This window comes from Seriola aureovittata, chromosome 5 (assembly GCF_021018895.1).
Source record: "Seriola aureovittata isolate HTS-2021-v1 ecotype China chromosome 5, ASM2101889v1, whole genome shotgun sequence".
Classification (NCBI taxonomy): domain Eukaryota; kingdom Metazoa; phylum Chordata; class Actinopteri; order Carangiformes; family Carangidae; genus Seriola; species Seriola aureovittata.
Genome location: NC_079368.1, coordinates 28,766,210 through 28,793,262, shown reverse-complemented (window position 1 = coordinate 28,793,262; position 27,053 = coordinate 28,766,210). Strand labels below are relative to the sequence as shown.

General features: G+C 43.0%; 2 protein-coding genes across 5 annotated transcripts in view; one reads left to right on the top strand and one right to left on the bottom strand.

The window, feature by feature from the left end:
* Window positions 1-9,685: 9,685 nt before the first annotated feature.
* Window positions 9,686-17,156, top strand: LOC130169633 (protein FAM163B). 2 transcript variants are annotated; one of them, XM_056376534.1, is made up of 3 exons: window positions 9,686-10,211; window positions 14,269-14,373; window positions 15,517-17,156. In XM_056376534.1, exon 3 carries the CDS (start codon window positions 15,580-15,582, stop codon window positions 15,958-15,960), a length of 381 nt encoding a protein of 126 aa, XP_056232509.1. In that variant the 5' UTR covers window positions 9,686-10,211; window positions 14,269-14,373; window positions 15,517-15,579; the 3' UTR covers window positions 15,961-17,156. The 2 variants fall into 2 exon arrangements, with proteins under 2 accessions (XP_056232509.1, XP_056232508.1); XM_056376533.1 differs by having other exon boundaries at window positions 9,688-10,211; window positions 14,269-14,384.
* A 2,518-nt stretch (window positions 17,157-19,674) lies between these two features.
* The window catches only part of adamtsl2 (ADAMTS-like 2), a 31,403-nt gene continuing 24,024 nt past the window's right edge, over window positions 19,675-27,053 (bottom strand). For all 3 annotated transcript variants that reach the window (XM_056376505.1, XM_056376506.1, XM_056376507.1), the window contains 5 exons: window positions 26,050-26,205; window positions 24,160-24,330; window positions 22,826-23,002; window positions 22,289-22,433; window positions 19,675-21,752 (listed from right to left, as the gene is read on the bottom strand). In XM_056376505.1, the coding sequence (XP_056232480.1) occupies window positions 21,625-21,752; window positions 22,289-22,433; window positions 22,826-23,002; window positions 24,160-24,330; window positions 26,050-26,205 (777 nt within the window). In that variant the 3' untranslated portion in view covers window positions 19,675-21,624. The remainder of the gene's footprint in view (window positions 21,753-22,288; window positions 22,434-22,825; window positions 23,003-24,159; window positions 24,331-26,049; window positions 26,206-27,053) is intronic.

The following is a 27,053-nucleotide window of genomic DNA, read 5'->3' as shown; positions in this document are numbered from 1 at the left end:
TAACACAAGCTCCTTCTTATTGCACCATCTACTGGAAGTAAATGAGCTGTGATTATTCACACCAGCTGATCTAAGTCGCTCCGTCTACAGCAGGACAGCGTCTGACGTTTACACGCTGAAGTTAAAGTGTGCGGATCTATTTTAAAGTTTATGACTTTATAAAAGTTATTGTGTCTCCTGGTGCAAAACAACATTGTTCATGTGTTTTTTAAATTTAAAATAAGGAGATAAATTTCCTTTATTGAGCCCAGTGTGAAGCTGTGAGACTGTCTGTGAAACAGAGCGTGGCTGATAAAGCTCAGAAAGCAGCAGTTACTTCTTTGACCTTCACTTTTATTTTATGCATGGTTTGTTAAAGTCATCACACACTTGAGTTTTTTTTGGATTTTTTTTCACCTGGACCTCATCTGCATCTTAATAACGCGACCCAGGCTGCGACCTTGGTTTACTCACAGAAGACTTTTCCAACACGGTCGATCTCCAAACTGTCTCAAAGTGCCGAGGAGGGACGGGCGCCGTGCTAAAGGAGGAGAGGTTTTACTGGAGGAGAGAGTGTGTTGCTTCACACACACACACACACACACACACACACACACACACACACACACACACTCTAAAATTGATCTAACATCAGTGCTGCATACCTCCTATATAGACACCTGTGGAGTTACAAGAAACCAGGTGAGGACATTCACATCGTTAAGCTGAAGAGGAAAACTCTCCTGGAAATGAAAAATAAAAATATATAAAATAATGCTTTAAAATAAAATGACTACAAAAAAATATGTGGAGGAGGGACTATCTGGATTATGTAGAAGTCTGCAGCAGTTGCAAACCATTAAAAGACAGTACAAAGTATTATTATCACAAGAAGAAGAAAATATGCTGCAAAGAGTTCAACCAGATATCAAAAGAATTGAAATCAGTGCGGTTTAAAGTCCGAGTAATAAAAGCTTGTGGTAAAGTCATTTTTTGTCAAATTACTGTTTAATATTTTACGGTTGATCTGTTTTTACTGGAGGCTGCGGACCGCTCCTTGCTGTTTTTAAAGGTGGAACTTTTAATTGACTTACTGACAACTTGATCTTCTAAGGTTTTTTTTACTATCTGTCAGACTGTAACTTGTTGTAGTTCGGCTCCTCTCTTAAATTATAGTTAGATTAACAGATATTTGAAAGACTTTAAGGCGGCCGAAGGTTTGGAGGCAGCGGTTGGAGAACCAGTCTAATGGGTGTGTGTGTGCAGAGAACACACATTTGGGAATACCATCTGAAAACCTGATTGTTTTTTATCCAAACAAACAAACAAACAAACAAATGCACGAAAGCAACAAGCATGTGCTGCTTCACCTTCGCCTTTCTATCTTGATACCCGGCGCCGTCTCCAACGAGACACGTTCCTCTAACGTCGATGAAGAGATCTAGTTTGAGCAGAACAAGTCACTGGATGTTTGAACCGTCCCCTGCAGTGTTAGTGGGACAGAAACGGCTGAGATGCGTAAGGAGACGAGGCCGGTCAGGTGCTCTTAGGCTGCATTTCCAATAAAAGCCTCCTCAAACAGAGATGCTCTCCACGCGCTTCAGTGGAGACGAGCTGGAAGATTCCTTGAAAAAGCCTTTTTCTTCTTCTAAAAGCGGGTCAGAGCGTCAGAGAGGGCCAAACCATCAAATAGAAATCTTTGCCTTTCATTATTAATAATACCGTTGGTTCTCTGCTGCGCACTGCAGGGGGGGGGGGGGGGTGTCCCGGTGCCAAGCTGTGATATGTTGTACTGACTTAGAGGAACTTGAAAACTACAGTATCTGCTTCTGTGTCACCACCAATAAATCTGTTGATTATTGTCCAAATGATTTGATTTTTGAGATTCTGAATCAAGTCCGTTAAACTGACTGATTATCAAACGTGTCTGAGACTTCCCATAAATTTCCATGTTGTTCTCTTTCAAATCACTGATTAACCCAGAAGAAAACAACCTCTGTTTCAGTTTGTCTGCACAGGTGTCCGTAATTATGTAATTTAAACAACAGATCCAAGAAATTAATCGAGATTCACTTAGTGATTTGCCTCTTCCAACACTTTGCATGTTTGTCAGGTCGTGTTTCTGAGGAGAACATAAAGCAGAAGTTACTAACTGTAGCACAGAACTCACTGTCTCTTCGGTAACGCCACATGAAAGGAGCGAGAACTGACGTTAATATGATGTTGGATGAAAAATGAGCAAAAGACTCAAAGTTGGCCAAAAAAACAATCATTGAATTGGTCTGAAGCGCGAGCTGCCAGCTGAACGCCTACAAAGCTCACAGCCTCGGGGGTTTATGTATCAGTTTAAAACGACATTACGCACCTTTAAACCACTGGAGACAAATCAAACAAAGTCAGAGCAGAGGCTCAGGTCTGAGGACAAGAGGAGTACAGGCTCCTTCCTCTGTTTTGTCTGAAGGTGAGGGCCTGTTTGTGCAGCGTTCAGGATCAGAGGGCTGTTTGAATGGATCCAGACTCCGACCTGTGCCGCCCGGGCCGGGCGATGACGCAGGGAGAGAGCGGCAGCCTGACATCACGGGCCGTAACATGAGGATAACTATTATATATTTTATAAACACTGGGGTTTGGTGGGAAAGCCGGGGAGAGCTAATGTGGCGGCTCGCGCTAACATCACATTTCCCTCACCCGCGGCGTTTTTAAGGAGATCCAGCTAAGCCTCGCAGTTCGCCACAACACTGAGGGCCTTCACACCTCAGCGGGTAGCCGTCCAGGAGTCTGACCTTTCACAGACAACCTGCAGGCTGATGAAACGATAATAAAGCTGCCGGGTGCCAGAGGCCCCCTCCATGCCTTCCCTCAGACGGGTCGGAGGCACCTCTCACACTGAAATCCCTAGACTAAATACAGAGGAAACAGTAGACACCTGTGAGCGGACGGTCAGATCAGTGGAGGAAGTCTGCGCTGACGTTCACACGGCTGGACGAGACCAGCAAGAAAAGAAAGTCATCAAGAACTGCTGCCTGCTTCACTTCGCCAAATCTGGGCTCTGATAGCAGATGGATAGCTTAGTTTAGCTTAGCTTAGCTTAGTTTAGCTTGGCTTAGCACAAGAACTGGAAACAGGGGTAAACAGCTAGCCTGGCTCCATCCAAAGGTAAAATCTGACTCTCACTGATTGAAATGTACAAAAACCAAAGTGTAAAAATGAAAATGATGTTTAATGGGGGGGTTATGTGTTGGGACCAGTAACTTCCTGGAGTCTCTGTTCGCTGCCAGGGAATCAGTCCTGAAAAACCAAACCAGACTGGATCAATGTCTCCAGGGTGATTTCAACATGACCTGCACCGGTCAGTGATTTTAATCCTGTCTGGAGTCTGTATGAGGCCCACACCAATAAAACTTACACCCAATTTTACTTTCTGCTCCTGTATCTAAATCCTGTCCTGACCGACGTCCTTGTAATTAAATGTGGAATTTTTCCTGCATGAATTTTACCTGCTAGCTCCAACATACAGGTTTATATGGGAACCAGTATGATGATAGAAAAGCTCATTAAATAAGCTGTAACGGCGGCTACGGGCTGGTGCTGGTGCTCTCTATTGAGCCCTCCTTTTTAGTCTGTATTTGCTTACATTTGTGCATCATTAATAGTATGCCCAATTAGCTATTAGCAGCTCCTGTTCACAACATACTCCGTGACGTCACCCACAGGTTTCTGAAGAGCAGTTTTGAAGCTCAGATTGAGCCGACCTCTAACTCCCAGCTATTTCAAAAATGGTCCAAGAGGAGGGGCGTGTGTGGAGCTGAGACTTTGGTGCATGCTGGTTTGTGGGAAGCATACGCTCACCCACCTGTCACTCAAAGAGGCCACGCCCTCAGTTCTCCATAACTTTAGTCCTTAATAAAATGTAAACAGGTGAGTGATATAAACAGGTGTCATGAAGGAGGAAATTAGCTCTAGAGACCAAAACAGTTCTTGTACCAGGCTGTAAACATGTTTATTTCTGCTGTAAAGTTGGACAGTTTAACATGGGAGTCTATGGGGACTGACTCACTGTTGGAGCCAGACTCTAGTGGCCGTTAGAGGAACTGCAGCTTCTGGTTCTTCAGTGTTGATGCTTCATGTTTCAGCCCTGGAGGTTGCCGCCTGTGGTGATTCTGAGGGATATTTTTTTTCCATGATTTCCAAGCAGATTTATGGACGTTTATCCTCGGGACATTTAAGATGCATGCTCAAAAAAAAAAAAACACTTTACTGGATTAATAAAGATGAATCCAACACGACTTTCTTCGGATCGGTTTGACGGGACAGAAAGTGCCACTGACGGTGTGTTGCTACATTTCAAACCTGCAGGCCGGTTCGTCAGAGCTGACTTCACTGTGACTGAGTGCCAGGAGCCAGAGGAGTCATCTCTGCTCAAAACAGCTTTAATGAGGATCTGTCAGGGTGGATAAACGCCACAAAGATGTGTCTGTGTTGTACTTCATACTGCTCTGATTCACCGCACAGAGACCGAAAGCTCCATCTGTATCCATCATGTTCAGTCTGCTGTCTGTCATGTGCTTCGCTGTCCATTTGAATGAACTGTGAACTTTCATTTCTGCTTGTTGGAATGTAATTTCCAATATATAAATCAAACTTATTTAAAGTTCATTTTATGAATGAATAGAAGAAAGAAAAGCTCGGATTAGTGATGGTGTTTACGTCTTTAAGGGCTGGCAGCTCGTCAGACAGCGTCTCGGAGGCAGCAGCTCATCTTCCTGATTGAAGTGAAGCCTCCTCTCAGATCTGAACCCTGAGAAGAAAAAAAAAAAGTTTTATGGCTCCCCAGCGTCCAGGATCTCGGCCCTGCAGAGCCACAAATCAATAGCTACTGGCTGGAGAGTTTTAGTGGACTATCAAGGCGTATGAAGCCATCTCTCCTGATGGATCACGTATAAACAGTTATTGCTGTAATTATGGGAGAGGACCCCTGGAGCAGCCAGCAGTTACTGGTCACTGCAGTCGTGTCAGGCTCTCACATATTCACATGTGGAAACTTAATAATTACAGAACTTAATAATTACACTTGTGTTCAGTTTTCAGTGTTGATGGTACAGTTTATTTTGGCTCTGCAGTGTTTACATTTTGATTGTGAAACGCTGGCAATGAGTTGATTTGGCAATAATATATTATATTATGTAATATATATTACTTTATTATAATAACATATTCTAAATTGAATCTTGAGCCCAGAAAAAAAAAAAAAAACACATCGTTAGTAGAAGAGCAGAATAATTAAGTTACGCTAAAGGTGCTATATGAAGGTTTTTGCTATTGCCACAAAGTGATTGTTAGCATCAGAGTGGTATTGTGAGCTAGCTGGTTAGCATGCTAACCTCAGTGGAAGAAATAGAAGCAAAATGAACATTGACAAACGATCTGTCTCCTGCTTTACTTCCAGTATATAAATGCAGTTTTGTGTGAATGCCTTGTGCATGAGTTTGCAGTTGGTATCCAGCTTGTGGAGGAGATGCTGCAGTAAACAGAGTCTGTGTGGAGAGCCGGAGGCAGGAGGAAACATCCTGTCAGCACACCCGTTCGCTCGGAGGGTGCTGCCTTGTTCTGGATGATGTTCTGACTGAAAGAACAAGATCTCAGATCAGCGAGAGGGAGTTATGGGGGGGGGGGGGGGGGTGTCAGGGCTTGTCAGGATGTGAGAGATACAGAGGAGGGCAATGGCATCTGGTGGGTATCACAATGTTGTGTCACATTAAGGATTCTGCGGCTCCTCGGTGCCAGTCAGGCTTATGAACCGGAGTGGAACAAATGCTGGAGGACACAGATCCTAAACCGGAACAAAGACAGAACAAAGAGGAGACACATGAATGGACTTCGCTAACAACATGACAGGAACTGTTAGCGAGGCCAAGGTTCGGTCTCTGTGCAGCCACGATAGCGAGAAACCTGGCAACCTGCAATGACAACAGACTGTGATCCTGCTGCTGAAGCACGTACCTCCCTCCAAAAAACACGAGCTGTTGTTTTTACATTTCTATCTTTGTTCGGGTTAAAATAGAGAATCTGCACCCAAAATTTTATTGGACTGAAAAAATGGCAAAATGTCTTTAAGTCTTCATCATGCAAAAGACCAATAAGACGAAGCACAGGGTGTTTATAGGAACAGGTTTAGTCACATCTTGTTGACGTCAAGAGTGGAGTGATTAGACAACAAGGCTAAAGATGTGTCACTAATCACTGGCTGCTTCCTGTGGAGAACGTGGTCGGTTTGATGGTAGACGGTCTGGTCTACGGAGGGTTACCAGTATGCGTCACCAAACTGATGCGTCACAAAGCGCGGCTCCTATCGCCTAGCAACCTTAACAACGGGTCACTTTTTCTTACCGAAACGTACAAAAACAAAAGTTTTAAGGCCGTTAGCTGTTGAACTGAGCTGAAAACCAATACTTTCATTTAACAGTGTAATCTTCAGGCTCTCTGTCAGTGTTTGCTGCCATATTATTTTCATTATCGGCACTCAACAAATCTTGGGAATAGGTTCGGCCACGAAGAAATCAACAGCATGGCTGCGCCGCTGTGACGCGATCAGAGGTCAGATGCAGCGTCCGAAGGATGCGGCCCCTGACTTTGGACACGGTTTCAGAGTTTACAGACATGCTAGCAGCTCTGTGAGGCTGTAATTAGGCACTCCAGTGTTGCGAACATTAGCATGCTAACACGCTCACAATGCTAAAGCTGACTGTGTTTCTGACAGCTGACAGAAGCGCCATTAGCTTTGCAGGTGTTTGGTCATAAATCAAAGTGTTGGACAAAATAACATCGTCAAGGGATTCATCCTCTGGGGACCATGAATATCCTATCCTTTATAACTGACCCATCCAATAGTTATATATTAGTTTTATATATATATATATATATATATATATATAAACAGCTAGCATGACTTGTTTTTTAAGTCTCCGTTCTCGGGTTGTCCGTCCATACGTCCCCTTCTCGTTGACATGACATCTGAGTGACGCTTTGATGGAACGTCTTCAGATTTGGCACAAACATTCACTAGGACTCAAAGATGAGATTTGAGATTTGAGATTTGAGATGAGATTTGATGAGATTTTGGTGCTAAAAGATAAAAGATCAAGGTCGTGGTGACCTCACAAAACGCAGTTTCAGCCTTGAGTACGCAATGTCTCCAAAACACCGTCAGGGAATTTGTTTGAAAACATTCACTTGGACTCAAGGATGAACTGATTAGATTTTGGTGGTTAAAGGTCGAAGGTCAAGGTCAGTGTGACCTCACAAAAAACTTTTCAGCCATTACTCAAGACTTCACACAGAAAAATTTCACACAAATGTTTTAATATTTTCTGTGACTCTGGATGAAGAGGGACGTAACCTGAAACTAGTGTGAGTGGCGGAGGGATACGACCACGAGGACGTGGCTCTAGTTTATATGTATTTGTGATTTCTTCAGCCTTTTTTTTCTAATGTTTCTGATGACACATCTGTGGAAAGAACTAAACATGTTGCTTTCTTCAGTTTCCTCTGAGTAACAAAGACTCTAATGTCATAAAAAGCTGTTGTTCAGTTCAGTTGCTCCTCAGTGTGAAAGCTCCAGTCTGACACAGTGGACGTATCGTCTGCCTCGTCAGTGCTGACCTGTCACCTGACCTTGCTAATCCATCGGCCCCATGTGGGAATCAATGCTAAGTGGACGACTTGCACCAAGAGCCTGTCTGTCTTACTGAGCGATGTCACTGGACGGGCAGTAAATGTTTGTGGACCACAGCTCAAACCATATTTTATATAAGAAAAACATCTTCATCTTAATCACACAAAACACGTTTTTTAGTGTTTGACTTCATGTTTTGTTAGTCTTTTAGTGCCGGGCATCATTTAGAGGTTTTGTATTTGTGATTACAGTGACTTGTTTTCAGTGTAAATCTGTGATTTGTTTTGGCAATGCCTTTTATCATTATTTTGTTCATGCATTCATATGGTTTTATTTGATTTTTAATTCTAAACCAAAAACAAAACAAAAAAAAATAACGTGGTTTATACGTTTTGTGTTTCCAAACAAAAAACAAGAAACCAAATTCAAAAAACGGGCCAATTTTGGTTTTTGCAAATTAATTTTTTCTTTAACCACACGTTCATTATTGTCACCATGACAACAAAGCAGCCACTTTAACCCAAAACTTGATCTCTCTCTAAACCTCACCAAGTTGTTTTTTGTGCCTGAATCCGACCTGAGTCCAGGTCTGATGGGAAACTGCAGCTTCCTCTGGGAGCAGCTGGATGCTCAAGTGTTGAAACACAGCAGCAGCAGAAAAGAGGAGAAATAACCTCTAATGTCTCCACTCATTAATATTACAAGCTCTTGTCTGTGGAATCTCAGGCTGCTTTAACCACTAAATAATTCACACAATAAAATCTTTTCTTTCTCTGCCTCCCTTACACTCGTCTTTTCTTGGTGCCGCCTTAAGTGGAGTGGATGGAGGAGAGCGAGGAGGCAGAGAGAGGTAGACTGTGAACAGAGAGAGCAACACAGCTGTAAACCGCCACCCATCTTTACTGAGAATCAGATTTAATCCAGTTACACAGTCTCTCCTTAATTTAACTGCTACAGAAAACCTTGTAGTAAATGTTCACTATCAGGATGTAACAGGCTGCGACTCGGGAGGAGGGCGGCTCCACCGCTCATCAGAAGGTTGTTGGTTCGTTTCCCGGCTCGTCCGAAGTGTCCAGGGGGCGAGATACTGACCCCCTGCATCGTTGTGTGACCGTGTGTGTGTGTAAGTTCAGCCCATGTACCTGTCAAACTGACAGGAAGTCATTTTATTGATCTGGTGTCAGTGGACTCTTCGCGTTCACTGATGGTTTCAGGAGCTTTCTGTGCCACTTCATCAACTTCTTCTTCTTCTACTTTAAATTCAGTATTGACTCTATGGGACTTACGGGTTATACTGGACACGCTAAAGTACAGCGCATCATGTCTTTCAGGCCATAATCACATTTTCAATCTCATTTTTCAAATTGGGCACAAACTTTCAGTAGGACTCCAGGATGAACTGATTAGAATTTGGTGACTAAAGGTCAAAGGTCAAGGTCACGGTGACCTCACAAAACACTTTTCTAGCCATTACTCAAGACTTCAAACAGACGTTATAAACAGGGATGTGACGTGAAACTCGTGTGAGTGGAGGAGGGATACGACCGAGAGGAGGGGGGTCTAGTTTCCTTTGTTTTTGTTCTGGGACGAACTCATTCCCTGCACCAGTGTCGGTGGGAAGCCGGTGAGGGATCGTGTCCCGTTCTGCTGCACTAGGAGTTTGTACTGGTTGGATGTGGCAGGATCCAGGACAGATATGATCAGATATAACCACACAGAGATCAGGACTTTATAATTAAAAGCTAATAAAGCTCCAAATGATCAAATCCTGATGAATGACAATTAATAATATGATCAATATTTCACCAGGACATTCAGGTGTAAAATGTTTGTTCCCCTGAGGTTCCACTTCTACCTGACAGATGGGTGAAGAATAAAGTTAATGTCACTTTAAAGCCACCTGGATTCATCCTTCAGGTGTTTTTTTTTTTGTTTTCTTTTGCAGCGCGCGCTTCTGTGAGGCGCGGTCACATCGCATCAGGATGAGACTGCGCACAACACACATGCACAATTAATTGTAAGCGGACCCGCGCTTTTTCTCCCAGCAGCACCTCGTCCTCCTGTGTGGTCACCGCGCCTGGATCAGCCGGGATCTGTTTCCTGCGTTTTCAGCGTCTCGTTGTTGGGCTGAAAGTCAGAGAGAGAACCCGCGGACCCGGAGAGGAAATACACCCGGGAACATTTGTGGATTTTATAGAATCTGTGGAGCAGAGAGCCGCGCCTCAAGTGATGGAGAATTAAAAGAAAGAAACTGTGAGAAAACCAAAAAGTTTTGTCTCACGCGTCTCCAGCGATGGAGCGAAGTTCAGGTCGTGAAAGTTAGAGAAGAAATGTGAAGAGGGACCAGTCTCTGCTGCTCGCTCGTGCAGACCGGATGTGTGTGTATGTGTGTGTGTGTTGATGTGTGTGGATGTAAAAACGCCGCTGTGAGTTGAGACTTCTCCACCTCTCCCCGCTGAAACTCGACACCTCCTGCCCCTCAACCTCTGCCCGCGAACCGGGGCGCCCCGAGCCGGAGGAGAGAGCCGCGATGGGACGATCCGGATCCTTAATGTGATGGGTAAGAATCCGACCTGTTCACACGCACAGGGTCTGCGGCTGCTGCAGAGAGGAGCAGCTGTGCCACTGTCTCCAGAAACATTTCATTTCACTCGTTAAACAGCTTCTCAGCAGCTAAAACTTATTTTTATTTCAGTGGTTAATTGAGTTTTTTTAAACAAATCTCAGCTGCTTTGGTTCATGTCACTTTTACGCGCGTGAATCAAGAAGTTTAGTAAATTATTTCTGTGACAGTGACGGAGAGAGTCAAAATACAAACCTGAAACCGGACTGAATGAACGACAGTGAAGCTCATTTCTTTTTAACGCAGCTTCTGTTTGCGTAAAAATCTGCGTAAAAGTGGCACCACGACCTGGAAACAGGAAAACAGCAAATCAACCAGATGTTGCGTTCATGTTTTACAATAATATCACACACTCGCAGTGTCAGGTGACTGATCTCATATGAAACATTAATTAAACATTAAGTGATTAAATTCTTTCATGGGTTCATCATGTGTCTGCTTGTGATTTCAGACACTGAGGTCACGTCCTTCAAACTCTCTCCCCCTCAGACACATTTCACCAGACTCAGAATCCTTTTCATTATTCATTTAAATTTAGATATGAGTCTAAAAATATTCAAATATACTTTGAAAATGTTCTTAACGGTGACCGACTCATCAGAGTTTATAATCGTCTCTTCTACATCTGTAACTGTCAGAGCCGTGAAACTCTGACTGACATTAATATGGATCCACGTGTTTATAAATGTATATTGTAATTTTTAATTTTCTCAAAACAAATTTTAATAATCTGCCAGTTTGTTGAGAGAAATGAAATGAATTTAATGTTTTCCATCATAAATCAACTTGTTTAAAGAATTAGCTCGAAGAAAGTGTCATTTGTTTTGCTTGTATTGTGTTTGTGTGAAGCTGCAGCTCCAGCAGACGGGGGAGGGTTTCTTTTTTCTGCAGAGTATGTGCTTCTTCTGTATTGGATCTGTTTTAAGCTGCTGAGATTCGTTCAGGTCTGAGTGAAGACGAAGATAAATTGCGTTGAGTTGACTGAAGCTCTCAGCGAAGACGGATGAAGGTCGGACGCTGACCTTTGAGTCTGCGTCTCGTCCGGTGATTTGTGTGTGATGCTGCCTGGTTGTGTAGGTGTAAGCGGCTCCATCGCTATGGAAACCCAAATGCATTATCCAGTGATGAGCTGATACTCAGGGTGCTGATGATTCATGGATCATGAAAATAACTGTAGTCTCTCCTTCCTGAGTCACAGCATTAAATACAGACCAGGCGTTTTTACAGAACATCGTGATGTCACAGTGAAGTTGACCTTTGACCTTTTGGATATAAAATGTCATCACTTCATTTTAACCTTATTGACATTTGAGTTAATCTGTGTATTAATTAGTGAATGAATTTGAGTTATGGCCAAAAATGTGTTTTGTGAGCTCGTTGTGACCTTGATCTTTGACCTTTGACCTTTCATCACCAAATTCTACCCAGTTCATCCTTGAGTCCAAGCGAACGTTTTTACCAAACTTGAGGAAATTCCTTCACAGTGTTACGGAGATATCGCGTTCACAAGGCCAAAACCACATTTTGTGAGGGCACAGTAACCTTGACCTTTGACCTCAGACCCCTGAAAACTAATCAGTTCATCTCTTAGTCCGAGTGAATGTTTGTGCTCAAGGTGGTCTTGAGAAATCTCATTCAAGTTGTTTATGGCAACAAAATCCTGGTTGCGTGCTGAACTGATCAGATTTTGGTGGCTACAGGTCAAAGGTCAAGATCATGGTGACCTCACAAAACGTTTTAGTTTTGGCCTTGTGAACGCGACTGCTCTGTAACACTTTGAGGAAATTTCTTCAAATTTGGCACAAGCGTCCACTTGGACTCAAGGATGAGCTGATTAGATTTTGGCAGTTAGAGGTCAAAGGGTCAAAGGTCAGTGTGACCTCACAAAACACTTTTTTTTCACACAAATGGTTCATATTTTCTATGACTCTGGATAAACAGGGATGTAACCTGGAACTAGTCTGAGTGGCGGAGGGATACGAGCACGAGGAGGAGGCTCTAGTTCTTTAATGTACATGTTTATGTTTACGTGACACATGTATGTTGTATGTTTGAACATATTAACACCTGGAACAGCTGGAGGAACACAGAGGATCCACAGGTAGAATTCACCTGTGACGTCTCCTGGGCAGAGACCGAGTCGATCGTCTGTCCTGATCACAGAGTCGACGCCCTCTCATGTGTGTTGGAGGTTTGATGGCGTGTTGTCGCTGGTCACGCCCACGCGGGAAGCAGAGGAAACGACATGATGATGATGATGATGACGGTGATGAGTCACGTCTCCTCTCTGGTGTTTTACTATTCATCACACTTCTGCTTTGGTTCCTGACTTATTGTATAAAACATGACGGGAAGCTGAATATGAAGAATTCAGATTTAAAATTCATAATGTAACATCAGGGATGAGTGAGTTCACCCTCCGGCAGGACCTTTGACCTCCAAGGGAACATGTCCAATCTCCAGCTGGTGTCACATTAAGGCTGAAGAACATTCGTTGGCGTCGCTTTAGTATTTTAATTTTTCTTTCCATCTGCTAAATCACAATTAATTCTGGTTTGAGAAAAGATTTATTGCATTAAACATGAGGGAAAAGTGAATAATAAAATACACAATGTCTCTCTCTCTCTCTCTCTGTCTCTGTGTTATGTAATTTGAAGATTACAAACAGACTTTCTGGACGTGTCCTCATTCACATGTGACTCGTGAAGAAGAGGGAAACTGAAGAACCTCGTGTCACCGTCTCAATCCCACATTTGTTTCCTCTGTTGGCTCCTACTTTCTTCTTCTGTCTTGAAAAACTTTCCAGAGACAAATAAATATTATGATTGTTTTCAGCGCTGAAGGCTTTTTCTACTCTCCTGTCGGCCTGTCTCTGGAAGCGTTTGTCCACGGCGTGCAGGAAGACGAACAGCGGAGCGTCGTGAGCGGCTGCAGCTCTGCTCACTCCCTCACTGTCTGATTGTCCGGCTGCGTTGGGACTCAGCCGAACGCTTACTCTGAAAAATGCTAAATGTTTAATGGAATTCATTAACAGGTTTATTTAGACTTTGAGTGACAGTCGAGGTCTGTCTGGAGGTTTTCTCACCTTCTCAACCTGAACTTTGAACTTATTATTATTATTATTATTATTATTATTATTATTATTAGGTAGGAAAACCATGAGAAGCTGCTGATATTCTGGTTCAGTACGGAGCAACTTTTTGACCTTGTGAAATCTGGATCTACTGTTGGTTTGTTTCCTAACCTTCTGTCTGATTTCTGGGTTTCTTTGTCGCCGTGTTCCCAGACCTCAGATCTCAGCACGACGGAAGCGTTTTAACTTCTGATAGAAATGTGACCGGTGGATATTATTTATGGTGGTGAGCAGGAAGCTTCCTGGGAGGTTTTGTCCAGGCTCCGCTCCACCCTGCAGAGATCAGCGCTGATGTGTCAGTCAGATTCATCATCTTCATCACAATCAGACCTGCTAATATTTGCACTTGGCTCACTGTGACTTGGCTGAATTTGCTGTCAGAAATGTGGCTGAGTCGTAGCAGATAAACGATAAAAATCGATTTACTCTGAGCTGTGAAACCTCAGTAATAACTGCTGGCAAGAGGAAAGCACTTTAAACGTGTTGGAGCTGAACAGTGGAGTTGTAAAACTTTACAGCAGCATCATTATCGCTCTAACCTCCTCACTTTTCCTCCTCTTCACTCCCTCCTCTTCATCCTTCTGTCTCTCCCTCCTCCGCTCTTTTTCCACCTCCTCTTCTCCTGACTGTCTTTCCTCTTCTTCCCTTCGTCTCCTCTCCTCCCCATCACACCTTCCTCTCATCTCTCTTTTCCCTCTCCCTCACCTCCATCTTTACTCCCTCCTTGACTCTCCCTCACCCCCTCCTCTCATTATCATCTGTCCATCTGTTCTCTCTCCCTCTCCTCCTTTCTTCTCCTCCTTCCTCATCTCTTCTTCCACTTTACTCTCATCCCTCCTCCTCCTCCTCCTCCTCCCTCAGGCTGTTGATGGAGAGGATTTCGAATGTCAGCCGGGACAGTGGTCATCGCAGGAGGAATTCTGGCTACAGTCATCTTACTGACCATCGTCGCTGTACTGTGTTTATGTAGGTTGCAGGTACGACTGTTTTACTCTTCACTGCACTTCTGAGAGAGTTAGCAGTGTGACAAGTTACTCGTGTTTAAAAATATAAATATAAAATATAATCTTTAACTGAAACATTAGCAGACGTCAAACTCATGAGAAGTCAGAGAATCACCGAAGTCTCTAGGATTCATCCTCTGGAAATTAAATTTATATACAACATTTGAAGGTTTTGATGCCGACAGGAGAACGTGTTAAATGTCGTTAATGAACATATTCAGCAAGTTGCCAAATCATTGACACTAAATAATTCATGTATAATGAATTTTATGCCTCTGCGCCGGTGATGGCGCTAAAAAAAATGTTTGTTGTCACAACATTATCAGGAAAACAAAGTAATTGTCTCGAGGGGCCGTGAACGTTTGTAGCTAATTTAATGCCGATCCATCCAGTAGAAGTTGAGCTAATTCACACACGTAGCTTCATGTTATTAGCAGTAAAGGTGAAATGATCATATGACAGTTTATCTTGATCTTAATCGTGATCCTGCATCCTGTTTCCGCTCTGGTTTTATTGTGAAAGTCATGACGGGAAGTTGTGATTCGTATCTTTCCGCCGCTTTGACATTTCTTTCTGATGTTTGCAAATTGTGTCACAGTCAGACTTTTTGTTCAGTTTATATGGAGTATTTGTTTGGACATTTATTTATTCATTTGTGAGGTGATATATGTGAGTGTTTTGATTTGAAAGGTCAGTCGTTGCTAACAGCTAACAGCTAGCTTCCTGTCTCCGGCCTGCAGCTGGTGACGGCGGTTCTTGTTCTGGTTCATGTGGAGCTACACCGGACTCACGAGACCACAGAGCAGAACGAGGACCGCCGTCTGCAGCTACAGTCAGCTAGCTGGTTAACAGCTAACAACGGGCTGGTTAACAGCTAACAACGGGCTGGTTAACAGCTAACAACGGGCTGGTTAACAGACTGAGCTGTTCATTGAATTATTAAATATCTAAATATAGAAACTTCTGTCTCGTCTGAAAGTCGATCATATGTACGATCATCCGTGATCGTCGGGTCGCCCGCCACTGCTGAGCGCTATGTTGGTGTGAAACGTTGTGACGATGACTCAGACCTGTAGTTGTCTCTTCTTGTGTTTAACTGCACCAGTATTACTGCTGTAAGAGGGAGGAGTCTGAGAAGGGGGAAGAGGAGGAACCAGAGCTTGCCACCATGTCGCCGTCCCGCCCCCTGGCTCTGTCCGCTCCTCCGACGCCTCCGACGCCGGAGCACTACAGCGACGAGCCCGAGGCCTACCCCCCCACCTTCCTCACTGAGGCCAACGGGCCCGCCAGCTTCTCCCCCACCCCTCCGCCACGCAGGTGCCAGCGCTCGCATGCCTTCTGCCCGTCCTGCACCCGCTGTTCACTGCCCTTCTACCTGCAGCACCCGGAGAGGCTGTGCAACGGCGGGCGCAGGATCAGCTACAGGACTGTGCAGCAGCAGGACCTGGAACTGCCCATGGACCTGGCCAGCTTCTACCAGAAGCTCAACCTCATCCGCTCGGTCACCATGAGGGAGGTGGTCACCCACAGCGTCAGCACCGACGTCTAGGAGCGGGCGGGATGGAGGCGGCGCCGTCCCACCGGAAAGGCTGATGCAACCAAACTGCTCTGAGTCGGTACCAATGACTGTGTATAAAGATGGACGCCATGACAGCTCCGCAAGAGTGAAGCCAAAATATCTCCCGTCGCCCCCTGGTGGCTGGCAGCAGTACAGATCATAAACCCCGCCCCCTCCACGTTAGCGGACGTTTTTCCCAAAGATGGTTAGTTCTTATCACCCTGATGTTCAAGTGTTTATTTTTCTGATAAGTTTGATTTTTATCAATTATTTGAGGCTATAAAACGGGAGTGCGACGCCATGATTGACAGCTGTGACTGACTCCAAACGATGCCTCCTGCACAAGATGGCAGCTCGGCGATATTTTGGCTTCGTTTTTTGTGCGGCGGGAGGAAGTAGAGAACGCGGCGTCCATCTTTACACACAGTCATTGGTCTGAACTGTCTGCAGACGCACTAACTTAACCAGTTATACAAGTATTGTGCTGATTAATGTCAACACTGAGGGCTTTTACGTGACAGCCATGTTGGAGGTCTACATCTCTGAAGACACTGCGAACACAAACTGTTTCTGAGAGACTTGACCGGACTCATTTTTGTCAACTAATCATTTCGACCAGTACGTCTGATTTTGTGTTTTAGCTAGTTAAGTAACTACTAACCAAACGTGTGTCAAAGTATAAACAAGTACAAGTACAAATTTGAGCTTTTGTCAGTAAGTTTATCACAGATTTTTTGTTTTTGTTTGAATGCACCGCACATGAGACAGAAATGGACGTAAAAATCTTAAACAAGGTCAAATGTAAACAGGACCTTTCCTAAAGGAGGCTGGACGCTAGTTAGCCAGCTAGCTAGTCTGGTATTAGCCTCAGTTATACTCCCTTACAGACACGCACACGGACAACAGACACCTTGGACATGTCATGTTAGTCTTGGTAACTCCTGGACGTTGGTTCCCCTGTAGCGTATCGGAGGACACACAGACGTCCGCACAGCGCCGCGAAATGTACGTCACTCGGACTCTCCCGGACGCCAAGTATGAGACGAGCCTTATTGTCAACGAATCCCACGTGCGGACCAAAACCAAAACGTATTGTGTGTGTACCCAAACCCTGATGTATGTTATTCCTCTGTGCCATAGAGCTCCATTGTTGTCCAGAAGCTAATAAAACACATCAATGAGCCACACTTTCACTGGGTCACATGTTCCTTCATTACCATCAATACACACTCCGTCCTGCTTAATCCGATTAATCAGCCTCTGAAAATAGTCCCCAGCAATTTACTATGTCCTCCTGCTTCAGTAATGTTTTTTAACAAGCAGTTATCAGCTGTTTTAGGAAATTAATTTAAAAATAAAAGACTTAGTAAACTATTTATTTGTGAGTCTGAGATCTACGTCTTCAGAGTGTTTGGAGCTGAGAGCTACAGACACGGCGAGGAAGTCAGAAATCACTGAGAGACGACGAACATGTTGTTGGTTTGTGTCTTTTCATGGGATTCAGTGAGAAAAATATTGAATAAAACCAACCTCATCCTTTAAGCTCTGTGCTCAGGGAAGATATAAAGCTTCAGACTGTCGCTGACTTCCACCTACAGTCACACAAAGCTGTTTGACTTCCGCTCTGTTTCTCACTGTTCTGAAATATCTCATGTGTGAAAAGCCAAACCTCCAACATACAGTTTATAAAAGCGGGTGCAGCTGCAGTAACTTACTGCACCACCGCACCGGTTCACTGCTGCAGAACCACTGACACTTTTCACATTTATTTCTTTCATGGTGAAACTCCAGGATACTAGAGTTCAGTATCTCTGTATGTGAAGCTGCACAGGTGTTTTCACTGATTATATAGGTGTGCACTGACTAACCTCTAACTGACAACACCTGTGCAGGTGTGCAGAGCCCTTGAGGATGAAAACCAGTAACGTTGTAGCTCTTCATCATCTTTCTTCATATCAACATCTCAATCATCGGGAAAACACTAATTTGTTTTAAAAGAATTACTATCGTTGTCTGGTATTATTTCTGTGAGCAGGTAATTAGTGCACTAACGAAGCTGTTTAAGAGAATTATTATTATTAATAATTCTCTTAAACAGCTTTTAATTATTATTGTTTTCTTTTGTGACGCCTGTTGAAGGATTTAGATTTTTGTTGCTTTTGTTAATTATGTAGCAACAACAGAAAACAGAGGAAATGAAGGAGGTTTGGGACAGTGACAAAATATTGTCATTGATGTCAAGAGTTGTGATTAAAATAATAAGTTGATATAAAAAACTTATGTCTTAAAATGCTATGCTATTAAAAATTTAACATAAATCAACATTAAAATTACTCAGATAATCACAAAAAATCATCTGATAGTAAATGAATCAGTTTCATTTAAAAAGCTTTTTCATACATCTTTTGAAATTTTAAATCTTTTCTATCAATAATTCAGTTTTTTAGTTTAAGAAACAAACTTTAATTAGTGACATTTGAACTTTGAACTGAGATGGAAACATTTGTCATTTAGAATTGGTTGAACTGACGACACTTTTGTTCTCAGTTAAAAGTAAAAATACACAAAAGCTAGAATCCACAGCTCCATGACACAGAGTTCACATGTGTTCACTGCTATCCACAACCCACTCCACCTATGACATGACATAGTTGGAGGACAGGCATCCTGGGAGTCTCTGCTCAGGGTGAAAAAAGTTCTTTGCAACAGAAATATCCATCCTGACCAATAAAGCCTCCGGTGTGGATCCATTCTGGAGGAGACTTGAGATTAAAAACACTTTCATTATGTTTATTAAGTTGGAGAAAACTCTGAATCTGCTGCTTCTGCTTCAGTGTAAAGGTTTCTCAGTAGGTGAGAGGTTCGATGCCGTGACACTGACCAGCAGGGGGCGTCAGCTGCTGCTGTCAAACCTGCGTCTGCTGTGGAAGTGATTTCAATCAGTGTTAATGAAACGATGCAGAAGTGTTTGGTGTCTGTGTGACGTACAGAGGAGCAGAGAGTTGATGCCAAAACAGCTTTTTTATCAGTTTAAATCAGACAAGTCAATTTATTTACATCAAAGAGACATGAGTCATTTTTAATCTAACAACCTCAACCTACGGGGGGGGGGGTAGACTTTTTCTGTTCACAAAGACACTTAAAGCTCCTCCAGTGTAAAGGTCTGTGTCCATGTGTAGTGTGATTATAGATCAGCTCTAGCTTCTATATTAATACTGTGAAAGTATCAAAGCCTCAGTCCACAGAGAAATGCACACAGCCTGTATTCAGAAACTGAGCCTTAAAACCAGCCGTCAGGACTTCTGGAACTTTGTGATGTCACAACAAAGCAGTCACCAAGCCCCGCCCACCTGGACCCACCATCCAAACCTTGCAGGATTTGGTTTCTCTGAGTGTTTTTACCTGAAATCTGCTTTATTTTTATTGGATCAGTCAGAAATCAGTCAGCCAATCAGAAGAGAGGCTCAGAGCCTCCTCTCTTCTGATTGGCTCACCGACCTGTTGTTACTAGAGCTGCAGAGAGAAGCCTGAGAGAGGAGATGTAAAACTACACTGAGATGGTTTAAATATATCTTCTTATGGATCAACACCTCAAATAAAACACAGAAGAAGAAGAAAATATGGAGCTTTAAAATCTCACGAGTTCATCCTGGTTAAAATAAATTCTCCCCCAGTTCATATAAAAAACGACAAAGACGACAAACGTTCATTTGAACTGTTATTTAATTGAAATACAAGTCAGTACCATTAGCTTTTCAGTTTATTATCAACAGTACACAATCTCCATACTTACGTTTTGTACAAAGAGGTATCAGTTATATAAAAACACAGTACACAATAGTTAAAAATGAGACATACATGTACACGTCTGAATACGTTTCAACCATACTTCAAGTGTCAGGAATCTTTCTGCCTGTGTTTGTTTCTACTCCCTCCTCCTCCGTCACACACACAGACCAGAACTGGCATCAGTTGAACCGATGAGTAACCATCGGCTGGCATCAGGAGCGTCACGATTAATGAAAATGTGCTATGACTAATAAATATGCTTCCACAGCCTGCAGGCGTGCCGGCACGGCGCCAAACGACAGGGGGTGGAATGGAAATGTACATTTGTTTTTGTTTTTTTTTTACTTCCTGTTGGGGCCATGCCAGACACCAAACTTGGAACACAATTAAATAAGATTTCATAAACAGTATCTGTATTAAATATTCTAGCCATGCAGTATATTCAGTTGAGAAATAATTTAATAGACCTTTTCATTGCAGCGATGAACACAAGGAGAGCGAGCTGCTAACGACGGAGGTTTGACTCCAACTCCACGTGTTGTTAGAGGAAGATTTTCTATCAGAGCTGAAACATTCAAGTGATAAATTATCAGCGTTTACTGTTTAAACCGGTTCATGGTTCAGATATGATGAAAACAAAAAAAAGAAAAAAGAAACTGTAACATGAAAGACTGAAGGACGAGAATGAGCGTGGGAGTGACGCCTCTTGTTGCATCATTTTCCAATTTCTAAGAAGGTTCCTGGGAAGAAGTTTTCGATGAACGTACTAAAATGTGGAATCCACCTTCAGCCCTCAGACGTACACAAACATCATATCACACAGGTGAGTTATTTTTCTGACATGAGGCTGGAGAAGAGACGTGCGGCTCTGTGGTCGGTTCCTACTGAAACCAGGAGATGATTTCCAGACTGAGAAGGAAACAGCAGCTGGTTCAACACTTTATTAGGAAACAACAGGCCTGGAAAATAAATTTACTTGGGTTTAAATTGAGCTTTTCCTATTTTTCCTACTTTTCCTATAATTCGTATCGTTTGTTCTTCCCAGGAAACTTCCTCTGAAAATAGAAACTGAAAATAAAGCGTTGCCATCTTTTTGTTTTGTTTTTCTTCTTGTTACATGTTGGTTTTTAAATTTTTCTTTCTCTTTCTTTCGTCCTACGACCGAAGTGATGTCACCCCGTCAGCTCAGACAGTGGCCGGCTGAAAGGTTACTGCAGGTCATTTCGTCCCATCGCCGCCGCGGCTTTCGCTGCGGTCACATCAGTAAAGGCCCCGCACACCCTCACAGGTGTTTTCACACACTCTGACACACCACACCTTTCCCCAGTCAGGTGGTTTTCACCTGTCCACACACACTGTCCCAAACACACTGCTCAGAGGTTTCACAACCTCCGTCCCTCAGTGCTTTGAATTCAGTAAGAATCCATCCATGCAGTTTGAACCTGTGCAGAGTGATGAACACCTGTGTGGCTGTGCAGAGTCTTTACAGAGAAACTATCCACCTGAAATCACAGTGTGTCTGTGACTGGTTCATCATCATCAGCTGTTTAACATATTACAGTCTTCACCAGTTCTTTTTCTGTTTAATCCAAATAAAATTTCTTTTGCAGTTGATGAAGCATCAACAAGAAAATGTCTTTGTCTGTAAATCAAGATTTTAAACTTTCCAACTGACGAAGGGAGAAACATAAATCCAAGTGGAGGAAGTTTTTCTTCATAAGAAAAAAATAAAAATAAGCGCTTCCAACTCTTAATCTTCCTCTCATTATTCACAGTAACTGCTGTACAAGCACAAACGTACCCATGTGTTTCCTCATGCTGGAGTTATAGAGTCGGGGTGGAGGGAGGAGGCTGCGGTGTCCTGGACTAGGAGGGTGGAGGTCGTACGGCGCGGCACGAGTGGCAGCAGGCCTTGCTGTAGTACCAGTGGCTGCACAGGTTCACCTTCAGGGCCAGCAGGCAGTTGGTGGAGGGACGATCCTGGCAGCTCTCATCTGGGACACAAAGGCATTTCACCACAGTTAAATCTGAAGCCACAAGTTCAGGTAGCAAAAACAATCCCCCCTTTTCAGCTCACCTCAATAAAAACATCAAGAAACATCAAAAATTATCGGGAAAAACCAAAAAACATCAAGAAAAATCTAAAAACATCAAGAAAAACATCAAGAAAAAAAAAATGATTGAGAAAAATAAAAAAAACATCAAAAATCATCAAGAAAAAATCTAGAAAAATCTAAAAACATCAAGAAAAGCATCAAGAAAAATAAAAAATGATTGAGAAAAATAAAAAAAACATCAAAAAACATCAAAAAAAATCTAGAAAAATCTAAAAACATCAAGAAAAGCATCAAGAAAAATAAAAAATGATTGAGAAAAATAAAAAAAACATCAAAAAACATTTAAAAAAATCTAGAAAAATCTAAAAACATCAAGAAAAGCATCAAGAAAGCGGAGGCCTTTTAATTCCAAATGTCAAAGTGTATACAAGTCAAACTTTGGGCTTTTTCATTTCTCCCAGGTGTGGCCTCACCTGGCGGCTCAGTGGGGCAGGCCTGCAGGGTGCACGTCTGTTTGGCCACCGGCTTGGTGAGGGGGTCGCAGCCTCGGACCAGCTCTCTGCCCTGGTAACACTTGACGTCCCTCATCCTCACGCCCACGCCGCACGTCTTCGTGCACTGAGGAGACACACAGTCGTCACACACCTTTCATTTCTCCGTCCCACGTCCCGACTGAAGACGAATAAACATGTTTGCAAACTTGGTGGAGAGAGAATGTACAAGATTAAAAAGATGCTTCTGCTTTTTCTTCTTCTCCCCTTTTCACATATTTCAAATTAAAATCTTTTTGTAAATATTCCTGAATCATAAAATATTTCCCTAATTTATTACGACACAATTTAGGAGTTGAAATGCGATGTGGCCGAACACCAGAACCTGTGACTCACAGTCTGGGTCTACGGCTGATTCTTCCTCTTCATCAAGGAGCAAGGTGAACGGTTTTTAAAGCCAGCTGTTAGAGCTACAGATGTGGAGTCATTATGCTGACACAGGTGTGAAGGCGAACTCACCTCGGACCAGGGGGTGGTGTACCATTTGAAGCACGGCCTCTCGAAGCAGGTGTTTTCATCCTCTGGCTTCTCGCTGCCTCCGCACGCTTTGTCATCAAAGATCTGGAACTTTCCTCCGCTGATGCCGACGCACAGGACCATCCTCCGCTTCACGCCGCGACCGCAGGTCGTGTTACACTAGGAGGCGGGAAAATAAAAGTTACAGTGGATTCCTCGTCACTGAACGGAAACGCACTCCCGCTGATTTGGAAGAACCCATGTATTTAAACCCAGTATTTAGGTTTAAAGGATAAATTGATTTATTTATTTAAAGAGGTGATTCAATTAAAAATATAAACTCCTATGAACAGCGTGTGGGTCTTTAGATTACCACCTTCCCACAATCCCCTGAACACACCACGAGGGGCACATTTCTCACTCTCAGCTGATGCAGGTTTATAAGATTAAAAGAGGAGTGTCCTGAGGCCCGAGGAGATCAGGCCCCAGTTTAAAACTCTACTCAACACAAACTTGTATAAAGCAGCTTTAATCTTTGATTTCTACTCTTAGTTTAATTTCCTTTTATCTGCTTCTTTGTTTTTAACACACGTATTTGTAATTCTCCCTGTTATACTTGCCTTGCTAATTAGCACTTAGCCTCTCTTTCTGTTTGTACATAAATATGTTTTCACATATATAACTATATATATATATATATAACTGAGCAACGCTTCGTCTTCAGGGCAGATTGGAGACTACAGTCAGTCGCTAGCTGGTTAGCATGCTAACTTCAGTAGAAGAAAAGATGTGATAGAGACAAGAGTTAACATTAGTGTTTACTTCCACATCTGGAGACTGCTGTTGGTTGATGCTAATGCTAAGCTAAGCTAGGTAGTGATGCCTGGCAGGTACCAAACATGAGTGACGAGCACTCTGTCCGAACCTCAGATGGTTTTTGGGACATTAAAACCTCTGCAGCCTCCGGTTTCACCCTGAGTCCAACTGATGATTCAGATGAGCTGAATCTGACAGAGCGGCTCTGACGTGTGATTTGAATCATTGTTTATTTAGGTTGGCAGCCACATATCTTCATGATATTTTATTAGAGTGCACCAGTTTTCTTCAGTATTACTCCAACGTGGGTTAATGATTATTTATTATTTTTTCCTTAATGTCTCGGGGAAATACAGACGTCATCAGTCGAAAACTCAAAGATCTAATTTCTAGTCGCATAAAACAGAGAAAAACATTAAATCTTCACGTCTGAGAAGCTGAAACCAGAGACTTATTGTTAAGTGACAATCAAATAATGAATTAGTTAATGAACTGTGTGTATTACAGTGTTGAGTCCTCACCCTCTCCCAGTCTTGGCTCAGCCAGTGTGGAGCGCAGTCCCTCTCCCCACAGGGGTGGACGGCCAGCGGCTTGTTCTCCGCAGAGCACTGGTTCTCAGGGACCACGCGGCCGTCCGGAGCCTTGCAGTACACGTGACGCAGCATCTTCCCCTGGCCGCACGACCCCGAGCACTGCAGCGACAAAAGGGGTCAAAGGTCAGAAAGCATGACATCATGAGAAATCTTCGCAGCAGCAGCAGCATCCTCGGTTTCCCTGACCGTCTCCTTGAGCCAAGTTTTGTCATGGAGCTCAGAGTCAAATGTAACGTCACGTTAAAGGCAGATCGGGTCACGTCACGTGGCGCCGCAAAAACCACTTCCTGTCACAGTCATTTCAGATAACATCACAGGATCCTTCCACATCACACACTGGCTGTTATAGAAGCATTCGCTGTCTCTGCACACGTCATCCTCACATAGTTCAGTGTTTGATCTGACTGTGCTGTCCCTGCACCCTGACGGCCTCTTCATGCCGACGCCGCTTCCTGTTTATCTCCCATACTCATATACAAACTGCGAAACCTCATAAACAGATTCAAAATGAAGTAGAAACATTTGCCATCAGTATTTATGTTCAGTCTTACACGTGTTTAGACTTCGTCAGCTCGTCGTCAGCGGTGAGGAATCAGCTGCAGCATCGACGACACACCTACCTGCTCAGGACGGCGCTTTTAAAGTCAAACCAAAAGCCTTTTTTCTTTTTAGATAAATTCTACTCACATCCCAGAGAGATATTTAATATCTCAAGAGTCATGTTAACATATATGTTCGTTATGAGGGGAAATATTATCACATATAGAAGTCTATAACCGTATATCAAAAGTGAAATGTTTAATACATATATTAAATTCTTATATGCTGTAACAAATTTGTGCTAACAATATATATTTAATTTATGTATACAAGTTTATTAAAACAACATACATATAGGAATTATATATGATTATTAATTTACTTGATTCTGGGAAAGTGTTCTAAGAACTTTATATAATATCAACACATATTGACAGGCTGTGGGGTGGATGTATATCTATGTAACATACATCTACAATATAAGCTTACATATTGTACATAAGCATATATAATTGTATGGGCTGGATATAAATGTCAATATATGACATTTCTAATAGTTTTCGTGTATTATTACCACTGTAAACTCAGTATATGTTCATATATTACATTTCCACTGTGGAGCATCTGAACCTATAAACTGCTTCTGTCCGGATTTGGATAAACTGACCTTTCAAAATAAAATCAAACGTGACTTAGAGGACTCACAACATGTTACACAGAGGACATGATATCACCATCACAAATTTACTGCAGGCCTGTCAACCGGTCCATCACTTTGTACTGACAGACGCTCGCAGTCGGTCATTTTTATCTGACCTAACATTAGCTGGAGCTTTGGGAATTTGTATTTTTACAGTGTGCAGAGAGCGTCTCTCAGCCGTTCGTGCTTCTGCCTGGTTTTTCCAGGTTTGGCTCCACGGTTGTAAATTAGACCTGAAAGTTTCCAGACTTTGACTTTGAATGGAACATCAGAAACTACATTTGTCTGTACAACACAATAAAAGACATAAATTCACACTGTGGCACTTTTAACAGTTACTTTCTCACTGAAGCAAAGACAGCTGGGAGAGTCGAGCTGCTCCTTCTCTAACAACCGGATCAATCTCACAAATATTAGAGGGAGGAAAAAGTGTTTGAATGTAAGGGAAAGTTTTTAAAGAATAATCCTTGACTGGGAGAAGAAGGTGGTTGTGTCCAGATCTACCGTAACTGAGAGAGAGAGAGTTAATAAAGAGCATAACAGACAGTCCCTCATGTCGTGTATATAAAGACACTCACGGGCCCCCACTCAGACACAGTCCAGTGGCGTTCGCAGGGCGGACCGGTGCAGTTTTTGACGTTGGGTGGTTTGGTCATCGGGTCACACGGTCGGGTCTCGTCGGAGCAGCGGACGTCGCGGCTCACCTGGGCTTTGCGGCCACATTTTGCAGGACACTGGATGGAGGAGAGACGCACAGGGACAAGTCAGGCTGATTGTTACCAACAGAGAGACGCCGCCGACGTGCAGCGGCTCGAGACGCCACAGTTAGTTATCAGACGGTCAGTGTGATGACGTGCTGCTGCAGTCGACCTCGTTTGGAGCCACTTGGCAAAGTTTTTGCTTTTAAAGAGTCTGAAATTCACTGAAAGAGACAAGAAAACAAACATCTGGAGAATCTGAAGAGACGTCGTTTAAACTTTTAGTAGATTTAATATTTAATATTAATTGTTGCCTTGGCAGGAAGCTGAAAAACAAACTAACTGCAGTAGCTGTGCTGCCAAATTCAAGCCTTACAGCTGATGTTCCTGTGCTCGTGTGTTACCTGCTTTAAAGACCCCGTTCTGACCCGTCTGCTAGTCTCTGGTTCTGGTCTCAACAGACAGAGAGTCTGGGTCTGACTGAGTCTCTCTGATGTTACCTCCTCAAACCATCCTCATACTCTCTGCTCTCTCACCTGTCCACCTGGAGCAAGCAGGTGGTGGGCGGGGCATAAGGCCTGATCCACATTTCTCAATCAGGAAGTGAGAGGAGACGAGCTTCAGACCCAGTTTTAATGTGGGAAAACCAAGTTAAACTAAATATTTATTATAACAGAGTCGTAAACATGTTTGAAGAGCAACTTAAAGTTCAGGTTTAAAAACATAATAAATGTTTTCTGTTTATATTTTGCCTTCAATACAAGTGACTCATGATGTTCAGTTACAAAAGATGTGATGATGAAATAAACAAGAAAATATTAAACGCACTGAGAACAGCTGATTGCAGCTGAACGTGTGACTGTGTTTGTACACGTCAGTCATTC